The 23657-nt window shown below is 42.4% G+C and overlaps 1 protein-coding gene across 12 annotated transcripts in view; it reads left to right on the top strand.

Annotated features, from left to right (window-relative positions):
- si:ch211-285f17.1 (sickle tail protein homolog) overlaps positions 1–23657 on the top strand; it is a 464466-nt gene that overhangs the window by 419094 nt on the left and 21715 nt on the right. For all 12 annotated transcript variants that reach the window (XM_039753955.1, XM_039753954.1, XM_039753962.1 and 9 more), the window contains 4 exons: positions 94–646; positions 13101–13308; positions 15579–15739; positions 21081–21230. In XM_039753955.1, coding sequence (XP_039609889.1) covers positions 94–646; positions 13101–13308; positions 15579–15739; positions 21081–21230 — 1072 coding nt within the window. The remainder of the gene's footprint in view (positions 1–93; positions 647–13100; positions 13309–15578; positions 15740–21080; positions 21231–23657) is intronic.

Genomic DNA, 23657 nt, shown 5'->3' with positions numbered 1-23657 from the left:
GACGCTGTATAGAATAAAGATCAGGTGATCAGCACGTATTCCTTTAGTTGCATTTTTAAAGTTTGGTCTTCTTTTCCGTTTGATTGCACACAGATGTTCCACCGAGAATCTCCTCAAAGGCTCTGAGCCCACACAGGTTTTGACCACCACTTCCACCACCACCGTCCTTGCTGAGAGTTTTGTCAACTTCCCCGATTCTGATCCCGCAGGCTCCAAATATCTGCAAGTGAAAGAGCAGGTGGCCTTCATCCAGCCTCAGCCTCAGTCAAGTTCTTCCACAATCACTCCTGAGCCCCAGACTTCATCGGTCAAGACGGAGGTGATGCCAAGCTCCCCCATGGTGATCCACCACGTCCAGAGCTCTCCTGTGTTCGTGCATCAGTCGCAGCACTCAGAGGCCTTGGTGCTTCCATCTCCGAGTCCTCCGGCCGCACCGGCTCAGTGCCCGGACTTCAGCATGTTGCTTCAGAATCAGCAGTATGTGGAGACCAACACCGTGATGCAGCAGAAGCACCAGCAAAACTCGGACCCTGCGTCCCTCACTCCTCAAGGGATGAACAGCAATGGTTCAGCTATGCAAAGCCTCTTCATTGAAGAGATCCACACCAGTAGAAGCAAGAGCAGAAACCGAGTCATGTCGATTGAGGTAATTGTTTTGTTCGTCCTAACGTTCACAGATTGTGTTTGTGTTACGTCTGGTTTCACCTCCCAGGAACACGAAGAAATTCACAACTGACATGGCTTCACGTTTGTTTCTGTGCTGTTAAAAATAGCACTTATGGGAACGTGGGATTTGATTTGTCTCCTGGTATGTTGACTAAGAGCTGTGTCAAGGTGGCCGTACCCCTAGTAGCCCCACTAATCACAATATTGGCATGACTACTGGATTCCCAGCCAAAGCTTCTTTTGTGTTAAGTTATCATGTTCTTGTGTAGGTTTCATGTATTGACGTCATGGTTGTGGTACAGTCCAGGCCTCACGGACATGTTCATTGGCTACTCTGGTAGAGTCTAGATCAGGGATGGGCAAACTACGGCCCGCTGAATATTTACAAAATTGCTCTAAAGGCCACATTTGTTTCAACATTTTCCTGCAGTATCTGGCAGGTTCTACTAGATGGCGCACTACTGCCTTTGCCAAAGGCAAATCTATTCTCTCTACACACAGTTATTCATTCTTCACATTTGCCATTACATTGACCCTTACTTTAACAATGAATGGACCAAAGAAAAGTCGACAGTGAGTGTCAAGTTTTTAATAAGGAGTGGGCAGCCAAAAAGCTTTTTTTTTTTTTTGCCAAAGTCCAATCAAAGGCCATATGTCTTAATTTTTGGTTGCGGTTTTCAAACCAAGCCACTTTTCCACGAAGCATGCTAAGTACGCTAGCAATCCGTCAATGCAGGACAGCACGGCTACTGCTCAGAGGTTAGCGGCCAATTTACAGTCACAGTTAGTGCTGGATGGTATGACCAAAATTCGATATCATGATATTTTTTCAAAATTTTACCAGTTTCACGGTATTCTACGGTGGATGTTAACCACGTTTTCCACTGCAATTAACGCAGTAGACTGGCTAAGAATGACCTATTCCACTGTCATGAGAATTGTACATTGTCAGTCAGTCAGTCAGTCAGTCATTACCAAACCTGCTATATCCTAAAACAGGGTCACAAGGGTCTGCTGGAGATAATCCCAGCCAGCACAGGGCGCAAGGCAGGAACAAACCCCGGGCAGGGCAACACACTAGGAACAATTTAGGATCGCCAATGCAACTAACCTGCATGTCTTGGGAATGTAGGAGGAAACCCACGCAGACACGGGGAGAACATGCAAACTCCACGCAGGGAGGACCTGGGAAGTGAACCCAAGTCACCTTACTGTGAAACAGCAGTGCTACCACTGCGCCACCTTGCTGCCCATTGTACAAAAAAAAAAATGTATTAATGTGCACACAAGTATCAATACAGGTTTGCATGGCCCCATAAAGTGATAGTTTTCAAGGGGGTGGCACTAATGAAGAGAAGGAATCACATTGCATGACAGTTGCAGTCAAAATATAGAACCATTTTATTGAACAAATTTTGCAAACAACTTGAACTATAATTTTGACAACATATTTTCAACCATCCAAAGAGGCATTTAGACTTAGTAAAATATCCAGAGGTGCTTGTCAAAAGTTGTATTGCACTGAACATGTCTTAGAAAAGGAATAAATAGTAAATATTTTTTGTAAACCAACTATACTTTATGTTAATGTTAACAATCTCTGTCCACTGACACATTAAAGTGACTTTTTAAACAACTTTACCATCATCTATACTAATAAAAGGCAAAGCCCTCACTCACTCACTCACTCATCACTAATTCTCCAACTTCCCGTGTAGATAGAAGGCTGAAATTTGACAGGCTCATTCCTTACAGCTTACTTACAAAAGTTAGGCAGGCTTCATTTCGAAATTCTACGCGTAACGGTCATAACGGTCGACAACGTCCGCCATGTTGAACTTTCTTATTTACGGCCCCATCTTCACGAAATTTGGTAGGCGGCTTCCCTGCACTAACCGAAACCAACGTACGTACTTATTTCGGTGGTATGACGCCACTGTCAACTGCCATATTGAACTTTCCAACGTCACTAATTCTCCAACTTCCCGTGTAGGTAGAAGGCTGAAATTTGACAGGCTCATTCCTTACAGCTTACTTACAAAAGTTAGGCAGGCTTCATTTCGAAATTCTACGCGTAACGGTCATAACGGTCGACAACGTCCGCCATGTTGAACTTTCTTATTTACGGCCCCATCTTCACGAAATTTGGTAGGCGGCTTCCCTGCACTAACCGAAACCAACGTACGTACTTATTTCGGTGGTATGACGCCACTGTCAACTGCCATATTGAACTTTCCAACGTCACTAATTCTCCAACTTCCCGTGTAGGTAGAAGGCTGAAATTTGGCAGGCTCATTCCTTACAGCTTACTTACAAAAGTTAAGCAGGTTTCATTTCGAAATTCTACGCGTAACAGTCATAACTGGAACCTACTTTCCTCCATATATACGGCCAAAGCCTGCAGCTCGGTCGCCGTGTGAGGCGGAGTTGCGTCCCTCATCGTCACGCCTCCCACGTAATTGAGTGCCTGCCCATATAAGGCCATTCGTCAGTGGCAATCCAATAGAAACACTCTGCTGCTGAGCGGCTCACGTAAACTGACTGTGAACGCAGTACGTAGAGAACAAAGAAGAGCTCCAAAGAGCTCTGAACAAAAAACGCATTTCACAATTGTGAAGGCAGCAAAAGAATATAAAGCGAGTGACGCATACAAGCATATTCATAAGTGCAGCTACTGCGGAAACAAAGCACGGTGTAAACCTTAAGTTTAAATTAAGTTCATAGACACGCTGCCGCTGCCGTTTGTCATGCCTACGACGAATACGATATTCGCGAGATGCAAGTTTAATGAGAAGACATAAGGTATAAACGAGACTTTGCATCACTTTGTAAAGGAGTTAAAATTGCTGTAGCAAGAAACCTTTAAGTGCCGGGTCTTAGCTAACATTAAATAAAGCTGTGGACATCACAAGAGAGCGGCTCACGTGAACTGACTGTGAACGCAGTACGAGTGATCACTTCGATGAATGAAACCTGTTCAAAAAACGCTTTACACAATTGATAAGGCAGCAAAAGAATATGAAGCGATTGACGCATACAAGCATATTCATGAGTGCAGCTACTGCGGAAACAAAGCACACGGTGTAAACCTTAAGTTTAAATTAAGTTCATAGACACGCTGCCGCTGGCGTTTGTCATGCCTACGACGAATACGATATTCGTGAGATGCAAGTATAATGAGAAGACGCAGGGTATAAACGAGACTTTGGATCACTTTGTAACGGTGTTTAAATTGCTGGTAGGCCAGGTCTGAGCTAACATTAAATAAAGCCGTGGACATCGCAAGATCGCGCGACATAGCACAAGCACAGCTGAGAAGCTTCGATGCATGTACTCCGAGCGGCTCACGTGAACTGACTTTGTTCATAGACACGCTGCCGCTAAATATTCGCAAGCAAATCCACAACTTAATACCAGGAATGCATGCCTGTTAAACATCTTAGATTCATGAGTAACGATTTGGGTAGTGAACACTTCGATGAATGAAACCTGTTATCTTTACAATGGTTGACAACGAAGATGAGATGGTCAGGGATAGACTAGATAAACACGGAATGTAACTTGAACACGACACGTCCTCCAAATACGAACCTGATTGAAACAAATAATGATAATCAAATCCTTGATGACAGCAACACTCATAACAGTGACAAAACAATTACTTTGACAATCAGGTTACGTTATTTTTAAAATGTTTCCTTTTCTTTTTAATAACTTCTTTAACACACTACTTCTCCGCTGTGATGCGCGGGTATTTTGCTAGTTAAACAATAAAATAAATAATATTGCAACTTCCAGTAATAATACTATTACTTCAAGGCATCAAGCCCAGGTGCATTACACAGTATTCACCAAATAAAAATAAAATAAAACAAAACAAGTGCAACTTGGTGATGACATCTTTACCAACTGAACCATCATTAAGGCAGATTGCATTAATATGGACCTTGCTTCAAGCTAAGCCAGCAGGAATGCACAGTGGGCTGGCTGCCTGGCTGTCTTTGTGAGACCCTTGCAGTGAGACGCAATATGTTTTATACCTCGTGTCATCGTAAGTGTCTGCCGTCCTAGGCGAACATTGCCATGAGTGCATCAGCTTCAGCAGCACAGTCAGCTGGAGACCGATCACGTGATGCCGGGACCTCACTTTTGTTTTCGATCTCCAGATCACTTGCATCAAAATCAGAGTCCGACAAGTCAGAGTCCGATTCAGCGATAATACGAAAAAAGTCATCCACTTTGGTGTCTCTCCACATGCCATTTTAGAAGCCGTTTGCTCTTCGCTACTCTCGCACTCGCAGGGAATCGAGACCAAATCAACAAAGCTAACTTTCCTTCTAGCAAAAGCGTATCGAAAAGCTCTGTAATAACAAGATCACTGATCTGTATCGATCGCTAGCGAGACTGAGGTATCTAAAAATGTGGGAGTTTGCAGCAACGTATCGTACTGCATCGCTCAGCCCACAGAAACGTTTGCTTGCCGCACCAACTTGAAAATGTATATTTTACACAGTTTGATATAAATTATTGTCTCGCTTTCGACGTCGTAACTTCGAAAAATCTACGCTGAACCATCGTAAGTAGGGGGCTACCTGTGTAGCCGCAGGAGTGTAAGGCGAGCGATCAAGCACGGGGAAAAACACGTGCCGAAAGAAATCTCTCAGTCCAAAAGTTTGTTTTAAAAAGTTTTAATAAAAAATTCAAAGTAAAGCAGTCCACACAAGAATAAAGAGAAAAGCTGTTACACAAGTAGAATAAAATGCAAAAAAAGAAAAAATGTATCTTCTCCAAACTTAGCTTTTCTTGGTAAAACTTCAGTTGTTTCTATACTTAAAGATTCTTAACCTCTTCTGTACGCTTTAAACGTACTGCGCTGCACTTTCAATTAAGCGCTTTGTCTTACATGTTTCTTAGCGCACAAAACACGCACACAAGGTACGAAAGGCACGGTTTGAAACCATGTGCCCTCTACACCCTACACATGGCAAGGCTTATCACTTACTGAGAATAATGTTTAGTCAGAGAAGTTAGAAATACTGTAGCTAGAACAGATAGATAGATAGATACTTTATTAATCCCAAGGGGAAATTCACATAATCCAGCAGCAGTATACTGATACAAAGAAACAATATTAAATTAAATAGTAATAAAAATGAAAAGAATTAAAATAAAATTAATGTTTGCATTTACTCCCCCGGGTGGAATTGAAGAGTCGCATAGTGTGGGGGAGGAACGATCTCCTCAGTCTGTCAGTGGAACAGGACGGTGACAAAAGTCTGTCACTGAAGCTACTCCTCTGTCTGGAGATGATCCTGTTAAGTGGATGCAGTGGATTCTTCATGATTGACAGGAGTTTGCTTAATGCCCGTCGCTCTGCCACAGATGTTAAACTGTCCAACTTTAATCCTAAAATGGAGCCTGCCTTCTTAACAAGTTTGTCCAGGCGTGAGGCGTCCCTCTTCTTTATGCTGCCACCCCAGCACACCACCGCGTAGAAGAGGGCACTCGCCACAACTGTCTGGTAGAACATCTGCAGCATCTTACTGCAGATGTTGAAGGATGCCAACCTTCTCAGAAAGTAAAGTCTGCTCTGAGCTTTCTTACATAGAGCATCAGTATTGTCAGTCCAGTCCAATTTGTCATCCAGCTGCACTCCCAGATATTTATAGGATATTTATACATACCAATTCAATTCAACTGATGGGGGTTGTAGGAACCTCCCATAGACTATGAACAACAATATCAACAACATTTATTTCTATAACACATTTTCATACAAGCACTGTAGCACAAGTGCTTTACATTGTGAAGAAAGAGAAGAAAGACAAAATATATAAGATAACAGAATCCGGGAACACTAATTAACATAGAATAAAAGTAAGGTCCGATGGCCAGGAAGGACAGAAAAAAAATTCCAGACGGCTTGAGAAAAAAAACAAATCTGCAGGGGTTCCAGGCCACGAGACCACCCAGTTTCCTCTAGGCATTGTGCCTAACATAAATGACATCAATCAGTCCTCATGGTATTCATGGAAGAACTTGATGATGACGGTCATGTGGACTTGCTGGCCTTTAATCCATCAATATAGGGACATCGCGGTGCTTTGATTAGGTAGTGGTGGCGCAGAGGAGTGCGTTGCAGTAATCTAGTCGACCGAAAACAAAAGCGTCAACTCGTTTCTCAACATCTTGCAGTGTTATAAGAGGTCTAACGTTTGCTATATTTCTTAAGTGAAGAAATGCTGTCCTAGTAATCGGATTAATATGTGATTTAAAATTAAGGCAGAGTCAATAGTTACCCCTAAATTCTTTACCTCCGTCTTGACTTTTAATCCTAATGCATCATTTTATTTCTAACTAGCAAAATACCCGCGCTTCGCAGTGGAGAAGTAGTGTGTTAAAGAAGTTATGAAAAAGAAAAGGAAACATTTTAAAAATAACGTAATATTTGCTTTCCATTCGTTTGCATAAGCACAGTCCTTCACCAGCAATTATTTAATGTTAGCTGAGACCCGGCACTTAAAAGTTTCTCTCGCACTTTTGCTGAGTTTGTGCCAAACACTAGTCAATTCCTGACCATCTCATCTTCGTTTGCATAAGCACAGTCCTTCACCAGCAATTTTAAAAATGCCAGCAGCAGCGTGTCTATGAACTTTAGTTAAACTTAAGCTTTACACCTTGTAGCTGCACTTATGAATATGCTTGTATGCGTCACTCGCTTCATATTCTTTTGCTGCCTTCTCAATTGTGTAATGCATTTTTTGTTCAGCGCTCTTTGGAGCTCTTCTTTGTTCTCTACGTACTGCGTTCACAGTCAGTTCACATGAGCCGCTCTCTCGTGTGATTTTGTGATGTCCACGGCTTTATTTAATGTTAGCTAAGACCCGGCACTTAAAAGTTTCTCTCGCACTTTCGCTGAGTTTGTGCCAAACACCACCCTGACCATCTCATCTTCGTTTGCATAAGCACAGTCCTTCACCCGCGAATATTTAACTTATATGGGCAGGCACTCAATTACGAGGGAGGCGTGACGATGAGGGACGCAACTCCGCCTCACATGGCGACTGAGCTGCAGGCTATGGCCGTATATATATGGTCGAAAGTAGGTTCCAGTTATGACCGTTACACGTAGAATTTCGAAATGAAACCTGCCTAACTTTTGTAAGTAAGCTGTAAGGAATGAGCTTGACAAATTTCAGCCTTCCACCTACACGGGAAGTTGGAGAATTAGTGATGAGTCAGTGAGTCAGTCAGTGAGTCAGGGCTTTGCCTTTTATTAGTATAGATAACCTCATTATATCTGTTATTGCCAATCACTAAAATTGCTGTTTTCTATTTGTTTAGTTTAAGAAAATTGCTGCTCATCCATTCAGAAACACAAGTAAGACATTGTATCAGTGAATCAAGAGAGTTGGGGTCATCAGGTGCTATTGATAAATGCGCTATCATTTAGTAAAACATTTATGATTCTCACGTAACTAGGAAATGGCTCTTACAACCTGTACTGACTAATAATAGAGATAAGAGAAAACTGATTATGCACACATTCATTGTACATTTCTTATTACAATGGTGTGTTTTTACTACCATTACTTAAAATAGTTTATTATTTTAATAACTACTAGCAGAATACCCGCGCTTCGCAGCGGAGAAGTAGTGTGTTAAAGAAGTTATGAAAAAGAAAAGCAAACATTTTAAAAATAACGTAAGATGATTGTTAATGTAATTGTTTTGTCATTGATATGAGTGTTGTTGTCATATCTATCTATTTATATATATATATATATATATATATATATATATAGCAAAATAGTTGCGATTGGCAGCGAGAAGTAAAAAGAAAAGGAAACATTTTAATAATAACGTAACATGATTGACAATGTAATTGTTTTGTAATTGTCATGAGTGTTGCTGGCATATATATATATATATATATATATATATATATATATATATATATATATATAAACACACACACACAGACACATATATAAACATATATATACATATAAACATGTGTATACATATATATACATATATATACACATACTGTATATATACACACACATATATACATACTGTATATACAACATATACATATCTACATATATACTGTATATACACATATATATACAAATCTACATATATATATCTACATATATATATATTAGGGGTGGGACTCGATTAAAAAAATTAATCCAATTAATTAGAGGCTGTGTAAGAATTAATCTTGATTTTTTTTTTTTTATTTAAAACGGTTTTAGTGGGCGACAGAATCAAATAATAGACATGGACATGAATATTGTAAACTGAAGCTGTTTTAATTTCTGAAAAAAAAGCTTTTAAACTGCATTTGAATTCAAAACAGAAACAAAAATATCATCCCTGGTTAAAATTGGGCAGACTTAAAAATAAAGTGGTAGTTTAAGTACTTTAAGTAGATTTTCAGAATAGTATTGTCTTTAAATAATAATAACCAAAATTTCACCATAAAGTGCAGTTTTTCTTCTTAAAAAAATAAGTCAGAAACATAAAAGGTAATTTGACCAACTTACTCTTTAAACTCTGAGTAACATTAGCCAAAATTATTTTGTACATTAGGCTAAAACAGTGTGATCATTGAACATTTTGTAATTAGATGTAATTAGAATTACTAACGGTCACGGAAGTCCAATGATCCCCAGTAAGAGCCACAAAGTCCGCTTTCTGTAATGCATCTAATTTTGCTTGCTTTTCAGTGTGCACAAAACCATGCTTTTATCAAGGCTTCGCTGGAAGTCGAAATGATCAGTCGTAGGAACGCGCTTTATTCCGACTCTAACATTTTTGTAGCTGTGATGTGTGCATCAGTGTAATGGATGTACCAGGAAATCATGCATTGACAAAAGTTCCTGTTTGCTTGGAATTGAAAGTGTGATTAAATGCGTTATTTTTTTAACGCGTTATGGAGTACATGCATCGAAGCTTCTCAACTGTGCTTGTGCTAAGAAAGGGAAAATTTTAAAAATAACGTAATATGATTCTGCGTTAACCTAATATTTTTTCATACGTCCCAAACCAAGGAGATGGGAAGGTAAAATGAATCAGTATCGCGCGTACATACTCAGTGCATCCCTCTCGGGAATCGAACCTCGAATGTCGGCGTTAGAGGCTAAGACTCTACAATTGCGCCACCGCTTGTCTATGCTAAAGTATATATTGTAGATCGGGCTATAGATATACATTTATATATATACCCGTATCGCAGTGGAGAAGTAGAAGTTATGAAAAGAAAAGGGAACATTTTAAAAATAACGTAACATGATTGTCAATATACAGTAATTGTTTTGTGAGTGTTATTGAATGTTGCTGTCATCAAGGATTTGATTATCATTATTTCTTTCAATCAGGCTCGTATTTGTACGATGTGTTCAAGTTACATTCCGTGTTTGTCAATCGTTGTAAAGATAAGAGGTTTCATTCATCGATTAGTTCCTTACTGCATCAATAAACAGCTCGTCTTCCTTTTTATCTGTGATGTGACAAACTGCATGCACGGGTTTTTTTTACACTGTCTTCCTTTAGCGGACATTGACTTTTTCCACCGTGTGCTTTGTTTCCACAGTAGCTGCATTTATGAATATGCTTATCAGACGCTTCATATTTTTGCTGCCTTTTCAATTGTGTAATTCGGTTTTGTTCAGCGCTTTTGGAACTGTTGCTTTTATCTGTGCACTGCGTCAGTTCACGTGAGCCACTCGGTGTACATGCATCGAAGGTTCCCAGCTGTGCTGGTGCCATCTCGTGCTATGTCCATGGCTGTATTTAATGTTACCTTAGTCCTGGCACTTAAAACTTTCTCTGGCAGTTTCGCTGAGTTTGTGTCAAACACCACCCTGACCATCTCATCTTCCTCTCCATAAGCACAGTCCTTCACCCGTGAATATTTACCCGTGGCAGTTTGCTATTGGATTGCCGCTGACGGACGGCCTTATATGGGCAGGCACTAAATTACAAACGCCAGCGGCAGCCTGTCTATGAACTTAATTTAAAGTGTAGGTTTACATCGTGCTTTGTTTCCGAAGTAGCAGAACTCGCTTCTTATTGTTTCGCTGCCTTCTCAATTATATAATGCATGTTTTCTTGAGCGCTTTTTTGAGGTCTTCCTGGTTTTCTATGTACTGCGTGATTACGTGGGAGGCGTGATGATGTCACACGAAACTCCGCCCCCACGGCGTTGAAGCTCATCTCCATTACAGTAAATGGAGAAAAACTGCTTCCAGTTATGACCATTACGCGTAGAATTTCGATATAAAACCTGCCCAGCTTTTGTAAGGAAGCTGTAAGGAATCAACCTGCCAAATTTCAGCCTTCCACCCACACGGGAAGTTGGAGAATTAGTGATGAGTCAGTGAGTGAGTGAGTGAGTGAGTGAGGGCTTTGCCCTTTATTAGTATAGATAACATACCTATGGCTGTGTGAAGCCGGTGTCCAAAGCACTGGTACTCCAAAGCATGTTTGTGGCTAAGGTGGTACAGCAAATTGCTTGTGTTGCCGATTCTGATGACAACTTTAGCTCAACAGCATTTGCAGTAAATAGTTTTTTGGTCCACATCCGACCTTTTAAAACCAGACAACAGACACGGCTCTTTTTTTAGGCAAAAGTTCTTCTGTGTCATCATGTCCAACTTTATCGTCTGCTACAGCTTCAGTTTCGGATTTGTTCTCTGTCCATTGTCACCGCTCAATACCTCCACTAACATACGTACTCCGTTGCATGCGTGTTTAGTGGTGTAGCAGTGAAAACGGTCCCCCCTTAAACAGTTTCCCGCGCTGCCACGTTCTGAACGTTGTTTCGGTTATTTAAACCGTTGTTGCAGTATAGGATTCTGTGTCATCATGTTCAACTTTATTGTCTGCTACAGCTTCAGTTTCGGATTTGTTCTCTGTCCATTTTCACCGCTCAATACCTCCACTAACGCACGTACTCCGTTGCATGCGTGTTTAGTGGTGTAGCAGTGAAAACGATCCCCCCTTAAACAGTTTACCGCGCTGCCACGTTCCGAACGTTGTTTAGGCTATTTAAACCAGTGTTGCGATATAAGAAATATATCATAACAAAAATAAATGGTGGTTTTCGGTATGAACCGGTGGTATACCTCCCAGCACTAATCACAGCAAATATTTTTTTCCGACAACTATTCAGGAGTAAAGCACCAAGGCACCAAGTTTATTTTCTGTCTTTCAAATTAGCCTTTGTCTGAATGGGGAGTTTTTGAAAGAATGCAGGGTAGAGATAGCAAGCCTCTTGTGCCCCGGCAGCAAAATCAAATTTGAACAAATTAAGTTTATCACACAGAACAGTGAGTGGCTCACCATATAGGACTTAATTGATGTAGATTTGGCCAGCCAGTTAAATGCAGAAGCGGAGTCATTTAAGTTCTTTTCCTTAGAACTGGATGAAAGTAATGACATAAAAGACACAGCGCAGCTCATAATTTTTATTAGAGGGATTAATGACAATTTTGACAATCCCGGTGGAGTTTTTAGCCATAGTATCCATAAAGGGACAATACGAGAAGCGGACTTGTATGACAGGTTGTCTGGTGTCATCGGTAGGCTGGTGTAGACTCGTGAATGTCACTACAGATGGATCACCAAACTTGACAGGAGAAAATGTTGGGCTGCTGAAAAGAATCCAGGATAAGGTGAAAGAGGAAAAACCTGAGTTGGATGTCATTTTCCTACACTGCATAATCCACCAGGAAGCCTGGTGCAAGTCTTTGTTGCAGCTTGATCATGTAATAAAGTTAGTCGGAAAGCTTGTGAACTTCATACGAGCTTGAGGTAGATTATATCCCCTCATGATTCTTTTATCCATGTTTTTGAGAATTCTGAAGACCCCCTACTAGGTGCCTTTTCCAGCTCAAGACCAAAACAAAGGTGGAATCTGGCATGAAGCAGGAAAGTCTAGGATACTGTGAATGTTTTGTTGCCACCGATGGCTTGGGCATGAGTGAGGCCTGCGTAGGTTACATCCAAACAGGGTTTTATGAAGTCGTACTTTGTGCAGAGTGGCACACAGAGATGTTTTCAGATGATTTTGAGCATAGAGCGTATTCTTCCTTCATCTTAGTACACTATGAATATGCCAGTTGGATTTGTTTTTGCCTCATTGAGATCATACTCAGAAGAAGGTGATCCAAGCTTTAACAAGTTCAAGACAAACTCAAGACTTTATAGACCACCAGGCCTGGGTGCCCAGCAGCCATACGTCTGCAGGTGTCTGAAAGTAGAGGTACACTGGATATTTGAAACTGACCCTTAATGAGGGTTGCTTGTTTAATGGAAGGGTTGCCCGGCTGAGAGGATAGTGTCAGCCATCTCTGCCCGGGGAATGCCAGAGAGCAGGTCCACATGGCTGACTCTATTATGACTGATGTTTTGTTTTGCAGGCCGCAGAAAAGGAGTGGGAAGAAAAACGCCAGAATATGGGTCAATATGATGGAAAAGAGTTTGAAAAACTCCTTCAGGAGGCCCAGGCCAACATGATGAAGGGAATCCCCAGTCTGGAAGTGATGGCCGGGGCATCTGTCCAACCTCCACCTCAGATTCCCGCTTCCAATAATGGAGACGTCACTGACAAGAAAGAAGAGTTTCCAGGTAGGATATTCTGGTCAGTTCATCCATCTTTGGGGACATTTGCTGAAAGTCGCCCTCCACTTTGGCTCTTGATGTTTTTTTTTTTTCCAGAAGTTCTAGTTTTATTCTGGCAATGTAAGGTGTGGAAAGAGAAAACTTATCCTGCTCCTCACATTTGTAGTCAACACAAGAGATGTTACGACTATTGTTCCATCTCTTGTCTTTTTACGAGGTCATTGTTGTCCAGGGTTTCCAAAACATTCCGCCTTTTCTGGGATGTGTGTGGTGATCTCTGCCTCAACGCCATCTTCTGACAGCTCCGTCTCCTAATTCCTGATGAAGTTATCAGTAGTTCCCTAAATTAGGAAAACTGATAAAAGGCTATCACTAAACTTCCAAGAGTAGGACCACGCTTGCATCACACTGTGATATTAGTGCCAGTTAGGACCCTTTTCTCTTGACAAATACGGGCACTGTAATCTGACTCGGCCACAAGAGGATGTTAACATTGTTTTTCTTATGCCATTCCTGTGTAGCTTTGGCTTTGGGGGTCGTTACCTTGCTGGTGCAGGTTTTCTACAGACTGTGTCAGGTTTTCCTCCAGGACATCTTTGTATTTTGCTGTGTGACGGGGGGCCACAGCCATTATCTGGCTGGGATGCCAGCTGGATGGAAGAACCATCTACAAGGCATTACCTCCCCGGGACACTAGAGGGCAGCCCTCCTGGGTGGCTGTGGCACCTTGGATTTCCGCCAGGCATGCTGAGAGCTGGGTTCAGTGGAGGCCTCCAGGGGGAACTGCAGAGCCCCACATTGAGGTCCCACCACAATTGGGAGTGATTTCAGATCTGGCTAGCGAGCCACCCAGAGCACACCTAGGACCACCAATAAGGAGAGCCAGAGTTGGGTGGATTAGGACGAAGCTTGCCAGATGAGGTATGGATGTGGAACAACAAAGAGGATGGAAAGAAATAAAGGACTGTTTTCCATTGTACCTCCATGCTTGGCAACTGTGCAGTGTTGTGGGGAACAAGCAAAAGGCGTTTCCCATGTGAATAAATGTATGCTGTGTGGCAAACTTGTGTCAGGGTTTAGGCGGCTGGAGCGCCCTCTGGTGTCCACATCTCTCAAGTCTTTTCAGAGCCTACTGCAGAGAAGCATCTCCACAGCCTCTTCCTGCAATCACCATGCCTCACAGTGGGTATGATGCATTTTTGATAGCATGCAGTTATGGCTCATGCCAGACATGACGTTTAGTCAGATCGTCAAGAAGCTCAGTTTTTGGTCACATCGGACAGTAGAACCTTCTTTCAGCTGACTTCACAGTCTCCAGTGTGCCTCTTGTCAAATTCTAGCCAAGAATTTTTTTTTTCGACATTGAATTTCTCTCTGCCCCTTTCCCGTAAGCCGCTGACTGCTGAAGCATGTGAGCGCAACTATTGTCTCACTCACTGCCGCGTGTAACTCCTTCATAGTCCTCAGAGGTCTCTCAGTGGCCTTCCTCACTTGTCTTCTTCAGTTTGTGTGAACAATCCGCTCTAGAAGATTTAGTGCTGTGTTATTCTCTTTCCATTTCCTCGTGACTGATTTAACTGGATATTCAGTGTGGTCCACGTGGTGGGGGGTCTTAATCCTTTTCTCTGTCTGAAATCTTTCACCGTACATCAGGAGCCATTCAGTTTAGAGCTAATGGAATTGAAAAATCAGGATCTTCAAAGAAATCACTCAGAGCTTGGTTTTTCATCCTTTGAGAATTTGGGAGTCTAACCAGTAGGACCCCCGCCACCAGACTGTGATCAGCCACCTTTACTGAGATGAACGTGCTGATAACGTGACAACAAACAGTTTAGGAGGTGCGGTGTCATGGAGTTAGTGGGACTGCCCTAGTTCATTATGGGGTGAGATTGTGTTGGTTTGGACATGTGCAGAGGAGACATGCTGGGTTAATTGGGAGAAGGGTGTTAAGGATAAAGGTGCCAGGTAAGAGGAGAAGAGGAAGGCCTAAGAGAAGGTTTATGGATGTGGTGGGAGAGGACATGCAGGTGATTTAGAGGACAGGAAGATACGGAAACAGATGATCCATTGTGGTGACCCCCTAACAGGAGCAGCCAAAAGAAGAAGACATCACCATTAGGCCAAACTGCCAACAGCTCTGAGGAAGCCGTTTGTTTTTCCACCCTCAACAGGCCTCTCTTTGAGGCTCACGGCTGACACTACAGCTTTACGCTTAAATGACTTGGTGGCCTTTGCCTTCGTGGGTGTTAACTTTTCTTCTCTGTTTCACTTGTCAGCATCAGAGGACGTTCCACTTGCAGCTCCAGTGGAGGAGAAAGCCACGAAATGCCCACCTCCACCACCGCCACGTCGAAGTTATCCCCCGGGCTCAGGCTTGACCACAGGTCGGTCAGGAGAGGTCATCTTCACTGCCAAGAAGGAGAGCGTCACCATACAGGTATGGATCAGAGTCGTGACATCCATCACTATTACTAGGAAGCAGTGTTTATACTAAATTCTTAATTGCATGTCCTGTAAAGAGGGGACACAACAACTTCAAAGAGTCGGGAATTGATGACCTCGTATAACTGCAAAAAATCTGGAGTGGTCTCACCTTGAATCTCTCATAGACTCGGATATGAGGAGTATGGATATTTGAGGAGTAAAGCAAAAGACAATGATTATATTTTTATATTACTAGGGGGCTTTGCCCCCTGCTCGCTTCGCTCTCCAACCCCCGGGCTACATGCTAGCCTCTTTGCAGTTCTGCCGCTCTCCTATGGGGAAGCGGATGTATACTTTAAACAAATTTTCATGGGAATTGTTACATATGCATAATAGAACTAACTACTTTACATTAGCGCGAGTAATTAACCATATTAAAAAACAGTAAAAAAAGCAAATTATGTTTCATGTTGCGTTAGAGGTATTCGTTGTGTAATACGATTTCGTTTTGTTTGGCTTTGAAATTAACACGCAAATACTTTTTAAGTTATATGGTTCGCTTCCCGGGTCCTCCCTGCGTGGAGTTTGCATGTTCTCCCCGTGTCTGCGTGGGTTTCCTCCGGGCACTCCAGTTTCCTCCCACATTCCAAAGACATGCAGGTTAGGTGGATTGGCGATTCTAAATTGGCCCTAGTGTGTGCTTGGTGTGTGGGTGTGTTTGTGTGTGTCCTGCGGTGGGTTGGCACCTTGCCCAGGATTGGTTCCTGTGTTGGCTGGGATTGGCTCCAGCAGACCCCCGTGACCCTGTATTCGGATTCAGCGGGTTAGACAATGGATGGATGGACTGTAACACATAAGTAAAAACAATTTTTTGACTTAAATTTTCGTCAATATCGCATTGAGTTTTGATTCAGTGTTTGGACTTCCATTGCGACAAAGCAATGTATAACTGCCCTTGTGAGTATTTCATTTCTTTCTCTCTAATAAATAAACCAACATTTTCGAACGTTTGGCTCTGTGATTTGTTAATTGTCTTTGCAAAAGCTATTCTAATGGGAAACAGTAAACATTTTAATGCAAATAGATAGATAGATAGATACTTTATTAATCCCAAGGGGAAATTCACATAATCCAGCAGCAGTATACTGTTACAAAGAAATAATATTAAATTAAATAGTAATAAAAATGAAAAGAATTAAAATAAAATTAATGTTCGCATTTTACTCCCCCGGGTGGAATTGAAGAGTCGCATAGTGTCTGTCAGTCTGTCAGTGGAACAGGACAGTGACAAAAGTCTGTCACTGAAGCTACTCCTCTGCCTGGAGATGCCACTGTTCAGTGGATGCAGTGGATTCTTCATGATTGACAGGAGTTTGCTTAATGCCCGTCGCTCTGCCACAGATGTTAAACTGTCCAACTTTACTCCTACAATGGAGCCTGCCTTCTTAACAAGTTTGTCCAGGTGTGAGGCGTCTTTCATCTTTATGCTGCCACCCCAGCACACCACCGCGTAGAAGAGGGCACTCGCCACAACCGTCTGGTAGAACATCTGCAGCATCTTACTGCAGATGTTGAAGGATGCCAACCTTCTCAGAAAGTATAGTCTGCTCTGACCTTTCTTACATAGAGCATCAGTATTGGCAGTCCAGTCCAATTTGTCATCCAGCTGCACTCCCAGATATTTAAAGGTCTGCACCCTCTGCACAGTCACCTCTGATGATCACAGGGTCCATGAGGGGCCTGGGCCTCCTAAAATCCACCACCAGCTCCTTGGTCTTGCTGGTGTTAAGGTGTAAGTGGTTTGAGTCTCACCATTTAACAAAGTCTTTGATTAACTTTCTGTACTCCTCCTCCTGCCCACTCCTGATGCAGCCCACAATAGCAGTGTCATCAGCGAACTTTTGCACGTGGCAGGACTCCGAGTCATATTGGAAGTCTGATGTATATAGATTGAACAGGACCGGGGAAAGTACAGTCCCCTGCGGTGCCCCTATATTGCTGCACACAATGTCAGACCTGCAGTTCCCAAGACGCACATATTGAGGTCTGTCTGTAAGAGAGTCCACAATCCATGCCACAAGGTGTGAGTCTACTCCCATCTCAGTCAGCTTATCCCTAAGGAGCAGAGGTTGGATGGTGTTGAAGGCGCTAGAGAAGTCCAAAAACATAATTCTTACAGCAATTGACATATCAAGATCTCCTTTGTTGTCTAATGTTATCCCCTGAAGATGTACTACATTACCTTTCTTGGATACATCCTTCTTTCAACAGTAATTCATGCGGTGGAAGACCAGACGCTGTTAACAGTTGTAGATATTCTACAACTATTGTAAGTTGATGTTTTTATCTTCCGCACCATCACCACCAACTGTTTCAGCATAGAGTATTGATACGCATTTAACCAATTTGCCATGTAACCAATCAACATTTTTGCCATTAATTCGTTTGACTTCATCGTTTCTCGGTGCTAGGATTGCCCGTGTATTCGTTTCTTCTGTTGATAACCCTTCATGATGAAATCCATCAATAAGATTTAGACATAAATCTAAATCTTAGATTTAGATTTTCTTTACACAAAGAATGATGGACACTTGGAATAAGCTACCAAGTAGTCTGGTAGACAGTAAGACCTTAGGGACTTTCAAAACTCGACTTGATGTTTTCTTGGAGGAAACAAGTGGATAGGACTGGCGAGCTTTGTTGGGCTGAATGGCCTGTTCTCGTCTAGAGTGTTCTAATAATACGTCGTCTTTAATTGGGAACTTAAAGTGAGGAAAACGTAAAAATTTATAAGAGCTGAGAGAGCAGGAAATGTGTCTGACAAAAGCATTCACATGAATGAGAGGTGAGAGGACCGTGGGCGTGGTTGAGAGGAGGGCGGGACTTGAAAACATCTCGTGGCCAAAGTCTCATCTCGCAGGACTTGAAAGATTTTCATCACTTGAAAAAAGTTTTGTCTTGTCCCTGGATTTTTTTATGTAATAGAGAGATGTACATTAAAGAGCCATCAAACAAAAAATCAAATCAAATTAATACTATATTAAATAAATCGGATTCTGCAGCTGCCTGAATAAAAGGTAAAGTACCACTTCTAGTTAGTACAAATGGCCCAAAAGTTGATAGAAATCCATGTTTTGTACTTAATACTTGTATGCAACATTTGGATCACCTAAGTGAAAGTGTACTCAAGTTATCATGTTTACCCACAGACAGTCACGTCAAGTTGAGGAGTATGCACTGGTACAGTGTGTTGCCGCACCCACCACACGATGAAACAACTCGGAATACCGGTTGGCAACCCCCCAGGCAGACAGGCGGTCCAGTCCCACCCTCCAGAAATGGCCCTCTATCTGCCACAGCCAGATGTTATGTGGGCGACCCCTTGGCATGGTCCAGTCACTCGGGTCCTCAACAATGAGGATCTTACAAGCCGGATCACCCTCAGGGAAAAACACACCACATGGCCATAGTGCTGTAACTGACGCTTCCTCACAATGCAGGTAATGTGCCTCATTCGGGACTCCATGTGCAACACAAAGTCAAACCAACGGTACCAAAGGAACCCAGCCTTTGTCTCGGGTCACGGGATAGCGTCCATGTCCCGTAACCATATAACAAGTCAGGAAGCACCAGGACTCTAAAGACTTGGACCGTTGTCCTTTTGCATAGATATTGGGAGCGCAGACAGACACAAAGACATAATTCCAAAAACGGTATTTTCGGACTCGGGGAGGTCTAAAACGTCAAGATTCATTAAAATCTCGAAATGGAATTTTTGGAGGATTCCAATACTCTCCCTATGCTTCGTATACTAGAAAGTCAGGGAGGTCTAAAACCTCCTAATTCATCAAAATCTTAACATTGAATTTTTGGACGATTACAATAGTTTCCCAATACTTCATAAATGAGAAAGTAAAAAAGAAAACAACTAAACACGCAGCAAGTTGCAGAAGTGTTTTTACAGACAGGAGCCCAGAGGTGAAGTAACTAAAGTATGGCTGGTTCAGGGTTAATTGGGGGCTCGGCGGGTCTAGGAGGTCGGACAACGGAAGTGGCGTCCGCGGCAGAGTGGCTGTCAGTCTTCCGTTCTGCAGAGGGAGGAAGAAAGACAGCATTAGTCCACAGTGCCAAGTCCTGGTTTGACAGATAACTACCATCACCAGAGCCCTTAACCTACCTCCCACTTGCATGCGTATGACATAAGAACATGAGAAATCTGACAGTCCATCAGTGTGTTTATTTAGCTAATAACGAAGTTGTTCCAGTATCTTCTCCGGATACTTATTAAGGGTTCTGCTGCAACTCCATGTCTCGATAGTTTGTTTCAGACTCGCACAACCCTTTGCATTAAGAAGTGCTTTACTCCTCCTAATTTCCACTGATGTCCTCGAGTACCTGATTCACCATTTAGTTGAAAGAACTCTATTGGATCTTCTTTATGAAAGCCTTTGAGGATTTTGAAGATCTGGATTAGGTCCCCACGTCGTCTCCTGTGCTCGAGACTAAACAGGTTTATTTCTCTGAGTCTGTCACAGTAGGACAGGTCCTTAATTCCCATAATGCACTTGGCTGTTCTCCTCTGCACAGCTTCAAGTGATATTATGTCTTTCTTGTAGTGTGGAGACCAGAACTGCACACAACACTCCAGATGTGGTCTCACTAGTGCATTATATAGTCTGAGTATAACATCCCTCGATTTATATTCAACACTTCTTACGATATAACCTTTTTTATGATCAAAATTTAAAGTTCTATAAACATAAATGACACATTTTGGAATCATTGGGAGAAAAAAAATAGATTGTAATTTATGATGTAGGCTAACATGTTTAATCGTTTCTGTGCACTGTTTAGAGGGTTAAAATATTGTGCCAACGTGAAACCCTAAATCTTTTTCAGAGGATTCTTCCTTTAGGACAGGGTCCCCCAACTTGTATTTATAACTGACGTTCTTTTTGCCCCCCTCTGACACTTTTCACTTTTCATTTGCATTAAACTGCATTTTTCAGGTGTTTGCTCAGCTTTGAAGCTTATTCAAGCCTTCCTGAATTATTTTTACTTACTCCTCAGTGTCCATTCCTCCAAGTTTGGTATTTTTCACAGAGTTACTAACTACAATGAAATCGAAGCCATTAATATAAACAAGAAAAAGTAAAAGACCAAGGACAGACCCCCCCCACTAATGACCCCACTCCATTCTCCTCTTATCTGTACTCTTTGTCTTCTGCCGATTAGCCAACCTGAGAAACACACTTGACATTTCATATGGCGCGACTCCCCACCACAGCGATTAGCAGGTATTGAGTTCTCGTCTTGTTGACCTACAGAAATGTTGATCTTTGTTTTGTCACCAGAAAGAGACGCAGGAGGAAGTGGCCAATGTCCAGTCGTCTCAAACGTCATGCGAAACTAAAGCCACACAACACGTGGCGCCCCGTGTTATGGCCTCTGCTCTTCAGGAAGAAGAGGATGATGATGGCGACAAGATCATGGCAGAGCTGCAGGTAATTAGACCCTGATTTTCTGAGCTCATTTTACACCTCGGAAAGGTAGCCTGTGTGGTGGGATCGTAGTGGGGAGTAAGTGGTTCACAATTTACAAGAGTCAGGAGGCACACATCTCCTCCACTCCAACTCGTTTATTTTCTTGTCCTTCCGCTCACCAGCCTTGGAAGGAGACGCAGCCACAATACACTTGCACCTAGGGCTGATCTCGCCGTGGCATGGGGGTTTATTATAAACATTGTCTATAGAAACGAATCCTGTGACAGTCTGGGTCAGCCCCCTTGTTGCTCCCAGGGGTCTCTCCAACCCAAAACCGTCGATAGTCATAGACTGAGATGAGCCGGTGGGGCAAATGAGGACACACTTACAGCAAGGGGTAGGGGTAAATGTGTTGGTTAAAGTGTCTGAAAACAAACTCAGTGCAGTGCAATCTGCCTTGCATAAATAAATAAATAAAGATATCCATGGAAAAACACATGTGCTGATGGAGGTTAAAACAATCCATAAATAAATATCCTTTATAAAATGAGGTTAAAATCCTCATTCTTTGTAAAACCGACATCCCATCTACTTAACCCAAATGGGACCCTGCAGCCAAAGGTGACATACTTCCAACAAGCACAGGTTTGGGGTGATAGCAGTGTGTCCCTCCGAGCCTCCCCTCGCTCCTTCAATACCCGCTACCACTCTTTGTCCTTATGTGGGACCAAGCATCGGGTCACTCCAGCTATCCCAGAAAAGGTTCAGTTGGAGTGACCCTCTTCGACCCCCTTAACAATAGAATTACCAGAGCCTACGAAAAAACCCACCTTAAATCCCTTCGCACCTCTCCGTCAGCGTCTTTTGTCCTGTAAATGTGTTGATAAGCAGCAAGCAGATTGCTATCACATCCCCCCACCACCTCAGTTTTCTCAGCTCAAGTCTGTTTACCTGCGTGTCAGTTGCTTAGAGTTGTATAGAGCGAGAAGTCAAGCAAAATGACACCTTTTATAAATAATATATCGTTATTTGGAACACTTCCATTTCATGTGTGTTCCTTGTCTACAACAATCTATGTAAACACATCGTTAAAACAGAAACGTTTTTCATGTTTTAGTAATAATTGACAAAATGTAGACATGAAGTGTATAATGTGTGAAGCCTGAAGTCCAAATATCAAAGAAACACTTTCACAAAAGGTACAAATACCACAGAACAAGTGGGCTTCTATTCAAGAATATAATTGCAGAAAAAGAACCTGCGTTAGCGTGTGACATTGACACCCCTTTGCTACGACTGCTTCGGCGGCACAACGGTATCAATCGTTGACTGGTGATCAAAACTTCATGAGTTCAACCCCGGACAAGTCCGTTTTGAGAAGTGAGCTGCTCTTATTCTTACTGTTTAAGAATGAAAACATACATTTGATGTCAGTCTGTAACAGCCGGGGTAAATTTATGATACTTGTAAAGGTTAGCTTTGTTTTTTTTATTCATTTTTATTCTGTCAGTCGCGTTCACGATCCCACCCCCCACCACCCCGATCTGACACTGCTGTTTTCACATAAAGACGCGCTATAACAGAGGTGAAGTCGGATGATGACAACGGTTCTACATCAAAGAATGCACATCGTACTTGTGGCATTGCTGTACTTTGTATATGTACACGGGAAGCTCTGCAGTCTACTTGTGACTTTACGCTGCAGGAAGTAAGTAAATAAATCAACGTAAATAACATTTAATCTGACTTTTATATGCAAAATACAGAAACGGCAGCTTCCACCCACAGCTGTAGACTCTTCAGTACGCGAGCGACTCTCCACTCTAGTGTTTAGATCTGGTCGGTGCATGTGCCCAAAACATTAACATTTATATGTTACTTACATAAAAGCCAGATCGAATGTTATTTACCTTGATTTTATACGCAGGTAAACAGACTTGGGCTGAGAAAATTGTGCGGTGGTGGGGGGATATGATAGTAGGCTGCTTGGTGCTTATCGACACATTTACAGGACAAAAGACACTGATGGAGAGGTGTGAAGGGATTTAAGGTGGGACAGATCAACAAGTGTTTTTGTAGGCTTTGGTAATTCTAGTGTTAAGTACAGGCCATACTCTTCTCCTATTGGCTCTCCTCCCGGTTGCCTGCCTCCTTTCCTCCACCCCCAGGTGGCTACCGATCCTACCGTCTCCATAACCTTTTTCCCCATTTATCCTCCAATTCTCTTCCTTTTGTTCTTTACTTTCTCCGTTGTACCCTCTCTGTCTCTCTCTCTGAGCCATGCAGGCTCCTGTTATATTGGCTTGATTGGGCATAGATGTGACCCTCTGCCCACTCCAAGCTGTGAATGAGGCACCTGACTGATCCGCTCGTGTTTGCACGTGACTGCGCGATGAGCCAAGCACCGTAATCAACTCCCGGAGCAGCACCATTTTGAGCCCGCCTGCA

This window comes from Polypterus senegalus, chromosome 5 (genome assembly GCF_016835505.1).
Source record: "Polypterus senegalus isolate Bchr_013 chromosome 5, ASM1683550v1, whole genome shotgun sequence".
Classification (NCBI taxonomy): Eukaryota; Metazoa; Chordata; class Cladistia; order Polypteriformes; family Polypteridae; genus Polypterus; species Polypterus senegalus.
The sequence above is the reverse complement of the archived record's forward strand: the minus strand, read 5'-3'. Positions and strand labels throughout refer to the sequence as shown.